The 6,000-nt window shown below is 45.3% G+C and overlaps 1 protein-coding gene across 1 annotated transcript in view; it reads left to right on the top strand.

The window, feature by feature from the left end:
* Positions 1 to 456: 456 nt before the first annotated feature.
* The window catches only part of cyth3b (cytohesin 3b), a 58,526-nt gene continuing 52,982 nt past the window's right edge, over positions 457 to 6,000 (top strand). Inside the window, exon 1 of the mRNA XM_017714064.2 lies at positions 457 to 807. Within this exon, the coding sequence (XP_017569553.1) occupies positions 789 to 807 (19 nt within the window). The 5' untranslated portion in view covers positions 457 to 788. The remainder of the gene's footprint in view (positions 808 to 6,000) is intronic.

Genomic DNA, 6,000 nt, shown 5'->3' with positions numbered 1-6,000 from the left:
ATGAACCTACAGTCACAGCCATTCTGGCCTAAAACTCGAGCAACTTTCTGTTATGTTTGTCTGTCTGGCTCACCAAGCCTAATAATAAGCCAGGCCAGCCATTCAGGCATTTCTGTTCCCAAAGGATAATGAGGGATTTCTTCAGGAGAAGTATGCGGGATGAATGGCGCAATGTTTGCCTGCTCCACCTTGGACAGTCATAAGGCAGTCAGTCCGAGTCACCGTGGTAACGCAGTAGTAGTCTATAATACGATGAGTCACGTGACCACGCAGGTTTGTAGCTGGCCTCGGGAGCGAGCCTGCTGACGCACTTTCCCCACCCGTTTTCCGACAGGTCCCGCCTCTGCCTCGCTGCGATTGGCTCGCCGTGCCTCACGTCTTGCGACGTGATTGGCTGTTGGACCGTCGCTTGCGCACAGGGGGCGGGACCTTGTCGGAATACGGGTAGGAAACTAACAACGCTGGACGCTGCCTTGTAGAGCTGTGAAACACGGATGCCAGTGTCGGTGGGCTGCATGAAGAGGACGCGTAATTTCGCCGGATGATACTGGCCAGTTTAGGCTAAAAGAGACGTCGTCCACAGCCGACAATGTCGCTGGATTAAGCCGTGACACCCAATCTCAGCCTGAGTTCAGATTCCAGGAAAAAGACAGGACGCGGACTGTCTGTCTGAGGGGAGCTGTCTATAAATGCAGCCCTCAACGTAGAATAGTCATTGTAATAAATAGCAGCTGGGCTGGGACATTTCATTAAACCTGTCATACATTGCATCGTCTCAAACAGCAAATATGGACGAGGACAATCAAGGTACGAGCCTCTTTTGAATTTTTTTTATTATTATTTATTGATAGGATAATCGGCTTGTTTGGTCATGTGAAATAAATCCTGAATGAACCACCCTGGTTCATGTGTCATGAGGCTATAGGCTGAGCTACTCGAGCAAAGCGAGCCTGCAGTCTGCTTTCTGAGTTATGCATGATGTTCTGTGAAGGTGGTCTGGTCTTGTAGCTTTCTGTGTGGTGGGCTGATGTGGCTGCATGTCTGATGGTCCGTGCAAACAGTTGGCTTGAGTTCTTTTTTCTTTCTCAGGGCCCCATATGCAGCTGTCAGGCCAGCACTGAATGACTTTTGCGAATCTGATGCACACACACAGACCTAATTCCGTGTCATAATGCAAGAGAATGGAAAAATATAGGTGGAGATCCAAGATCCAAGATCATTCAGGCTGCTTGACGGACAGTTTGCCTGCCTACACAGGTTCCTCACTGGTTAGGCCTGCATTAAATCACCCCTGACAAGTGAACTAGTATACTATAATAACACTGTAGTACTGATCCTTCGGGTCTTCTCTCCGTCCAGTGATTGTGTGGGGAACTTCACTGGATTAGTGCAGGTGAAGATCAGAATGTATACCATGACCTACATTTCAGCGCCGTGTCGAAGGATGTGTGTGTTGATGTGTATTGACTGGGAGCATGCATTAGTCGCAGCGATCCTTCAGCACTGTGTTTAGAGCGGCGTAAACTTTTTGCCGTACGCTCGGTCTTAATAGGTCAACAGGAAAGTGGAGTGCGGCTCTCCCAGTGCCTCTAGAAGGAGCGACCTATCTAAACGAGAGAGATTATGAAGAATTGAGCTAGAATCCCCTCAACACTTTCTCTCACACAAACCCTCTCTACCCAGAGAACGCACGACTGGATTGTCAGAGGGCGGCGTTCCAGTCACTGCCTCTGCATTTTATTAGGAATATATCTTGCAAAAAAAATAGGGGCATAAAAATGCGGCGTGATCCCCTTGGCCCCGAGCTTGCTGACTGAAGTGATTTCGTGTGTTCTGGTGGAGACAGGCACAGTGGTTTCATTGTGAAAAGATGGAGCTTCTCTGTTTAACAGGCAGAAAATGTCTAGGCAGACAGGCATTTGGTCCTGTGATGTCTACCAAACAAAACTGAACATTTCCTCTCTGCCCTCAAGGCGAGTGCAGAGACAAATGGGGCAAGGCCACAAGTCACACTTGCGCGCCAACTGTCAGAGTTAATCATCTCCTCTGCATGGAAATTTTGATCATTTTATTTATTGGATCGATCGTCATGAGACCTCAGAATTTAGGTACGGTTCTCAGCAGTTCTCCTATGGAGGGGATGTATTACATATATTGCACCTCAGCACCACAGAGTACTGAAAAATTCAATGTCTAAGTGGTCAGTACTGTCAGCCTCAGTGAACCAGTCAGCATCCAAAATCTAGTTTGCTGATTGGCTCTTTAAATTGTATTCCATAATTCTACTCCTGTGCAAAATGACTGGGGCAGAGCTCATCTGAACATTTTCTCACCGTTATCGGTGTTGATATTAACGAGATAAAAATTCTGATAAGTGAGATCATTTTTTTAATGGTCAAACATTAAACAGGCTTGGAGTTAATAGTTTACTGGTGAATGTAGATATACGTTGTCACTTGCAAGTTATCGGATATGACTGTTAGTTCCCAACGGTCACATGTCAGATCTCCAGGAATATAAGTATTGTGCCACAGGTGGGTGGAGCTTCTCAGCTTTCATAGCAGCTTTGTTGGTTTCTGTTTCTGTCTCATATCATGCTGTCCTCAAGTCTGAGTGCATTGTATGTCTTTTTGTTATTTTAACCAGGCTGGTGTCGTATCAGCCTACAGAGATTAGTCAGACCCTGGTTTAGGGTTAACTCAGAGTCCGAGCATCTGGCCACATCTCTGGAATGATTTGGCACTGGGTTGCTCAGCCTGTATTGACGGGAGCCTAGAGCAGATCTGATGCTTACTGCTGAGTCTAGAGCACCAGCCCCCCAATGGAGGGAGGGAAGTTCCACTCAGGGAGGGTCTGGCCTGTGCCATGCTGAGTTTGACTGGACTCCCTGCTGTGGAACAGTAATCAATGCTGTCGCCCACCACAGGAGCTCGCATACCGGGCCATGCTGGCTGTCAGATAGAACTTAAGATGTCAAAACGGTAGCACTTTCTCTTTGATCAGCGTTCTCCAGACAAGATTGCGTCTTATGTGAGTCTGAGTGCTGGTCATTTCGTGTGTGGAACAGCAGGCAAACTGGAACATTGATAGGCCTACTGCTGGAATGCTATAGAACATAATGGGCTGATCTTTGCTGAGCATGGCCAGTGAAGTTTAAGTGTGTAGCTACATTTGCAGTGCGGTTGAGGTGAATTGTGTTGGGTTAACCTCAGGTATATTCTTTTAGCGGTTCAGTGTTTGGATGGTTGGAAACCACTTGCGTTAATGTATTCAATAAAAATGTTTTGGTGGACTTGGCTTCTGCTGCTGTCCACATTTATTCATGGGAAACCCGTCTGTTTTCATTTTATTCTTGTCTGCCCAAAAGTACTTTTTAAGGAGTGTTGATTGTGTTTGGATTGTTTCAATGCACGTGTTAAAGGCATTGGTGCACTGTGAGGTCCAGCTGACCCTTGTTCTGTTGGTCCCTGAGTACACAACTGTCTGCAGTCCTATTAGAAGGCGAGCACGGTCAGGTGCATTGTACTGTAGTATGAGTGGATCATATGGCAAAAATATAACATTAAGTTGCTTAAATACTTATTCATAACACTGTATGTATGAGTTGAGTAGCTAAGATTTCATTTTAGTGGACCCTGGTTACAAGTTGAGAGGGGGCTGCACCGAAGCATTATGCCCCAGAGGCGTAGCTATAGTAAGGTTGACAACCACCACCTAGCCAAATCGCCTGCATTCTAAAATTTCTAACCTCACATTCGGCTGCCTAGTTACTATAACAGCTGGAGGTTGGGGAACCAGCCTTGTGACTGGAGGGTCGCCGGTTCGATCCCCAGAGCCGGCAGTACATAACTGAGGTGTCCTTGAGCAAGACACCTAACCCCCAACTGCTCCCCTGGCGCTGCGGATAGGGCTGCCCACCGCTCTGGGCAAGTGTGCTCACTGCCCCCTAGTGTGTGTGTGCTCACTAGTGTGTATGTGGTGTTTCACTGCAATGATGGGTTAAATACGGAGGTGAAATTTCCCAGTTGTGGGACTAATAAGGGTGACTTAATTTTAATCTTTCAGCAGTAGAACATGAGAGGAGTGTGTTATCGCGAAATAACATCACAGACCAACTGACAGTTTCGGAATTTAGTGTAGTCTCGTCATCAGAGTCTGACCAATGATCAAATGTGGTCTGAAATGTGTGTCCATTTTCTGTTTGTGCTCAAAGAAAGTAAAACATTCAAATGGCTTGAGCGTTTCCTACAACTGTCAAAGTCGTTGCTTGGCGACGGCGTCTCAGCGGAGTGATACAGTGTTTGTGAAAAACTCGTGACGTTATGGCGAAATAACCGCATGACTAGAACGGTTCTCAACCAACCGGAACGGAGTGGTAAATAAACCACAGGCCTGTGGGTAAGCGTATGACAAAAGTATTATATCATGATACAATTTCATGATAAGCAATAACCTGTAGTTAACCTGTAGTAACCTGGGTTACTAACCCAGGTCCTGCCTTCCTGTGGACTGTACCTTAAACCACAATCTGCCACACCTGATGCAGCTAAATAACCTTTTTAGAAGTCTTTGTTTGGTGGGATCAGATGCATTAGAGTTGGGCATGTTAGATGCAGGCTGTTAGATGCAGGCTGGAACAAAATTCTGCAGGAAAGTAGATCACCAGGAGGGTTAGTGACCACTGCTGTAGCGCTACACATAACAAATACTGTAATGAACCTACAACTACAGACTTTTATTCAGTGTTTCACAAACTGCACTGCACTCGATGAAACAGGACTGATTATGGTGTCTTTGTAATGAAACATTTAGTGTCACAGTAACGATAAAACGTTGTCTTATTGCCCACAGGCCTACATTTACAGCATTAAGGTAGATGTCTAGGACAAATGGGTAAAGACTGTTATCTTCTTGTTGTTTTGTGTTCTTCAGGTTACTTTTGGAACCAACACAGCTCAGCTTAGATCCCTTTTATGCCAGTATGCCTACAAGCCCTACTGACCACCCAAATGTATTGGCTATTTGTCCTACACTGCACTGCTGAGTCAAGCACTTGAACACTTGAACCACTTCACAGTACTATTGTGTTGCTATTTTGAAGAGATTTGGTGGCAGGCTTTTATATATACATGCCTTTAACATCTCAAATCGGAGGCCTACCATGCTGAGAGGTACCTGTGACGAATGGGAAAAGTGCTGTCTATAAAACACATGCTATTTTGACTGATGCTCTATGCTTTCTCACTCTTTAGGTTTGCTTTTCTCTTTGTTGGATAATGCAAGAGAGTGACATGATTGCAAAGATGTGAACTGAAACCAAAGGATGGACTTCAGATGCTTCCTAATGTTAAGGTTTAGCAATAGTCCAGTTCTGCTCACTCCTCTCCAGACTGACACTGCATTGGATCCAGATGCAATAGCAGAAAGTCTGAAATTGAGAGTGGATGGGATGTGCGTGGGCCTAAACGTTCCCACATCCTGGACCGGGAGATCAGTCCTTGTGGAATGTGAGAATCTTGTACACTTTCAGACATTGGCCTAAAGGCAGTCTTGGACTGGTTTGTCTGAATCAAAGATGTTTTTAGTCTGTTCACAGCAACCCTAGACTTAAGACTTAATCTTCAGCTGTTGTTGGCTGGAAAAAGTGCTGCAATTAATTTTCTTTTTATTTTAGAATTAAAAAAAAAAAAACAAAGCACCACCATGAGTCACCGGTTTGAGGTGGAACATCAGTGGAAATACATTGTGAAGAGGCTGGGTCTCTAAATAGCTCCAGGGCCACCAGCTAGACCAGTCAGTAGTACAAACAGATGCATTCAGCCTAGCAGTGATTCATCCTCTGTGCACCTCATCTTTTGACTTGTTTATAGTTTCAGCAACGAGAGCTATTGTTTACAGGGAGATTCCTTTAATTGTACTGACATGTAGTGATATTCAAATGAGCTCATTCTTGTACCTGACGGGATCAGAAAGCAACATCCGTCGACAATAACAGAGCAT

Source organism: Pygocentrus nattereri, chromosome 14, assembly GCF_015220715.1.
Source record: "Pygocentrus nattereri isolate fPygNat1 chromosome 14, fPygNat1.pri, whole genome shotgun sequence".
Lineage (NCBI taxonomy): Eukaryota > Metazoa > Chordata > Actinopteri > Characiformes > Serrasalmidae > Pygocentrus > Pygocentrus nattereri.
Note: the sequence above shows the minus strand (reverse complement) of the source record. Positions and strands in the feature narration are given on the sequence as shown.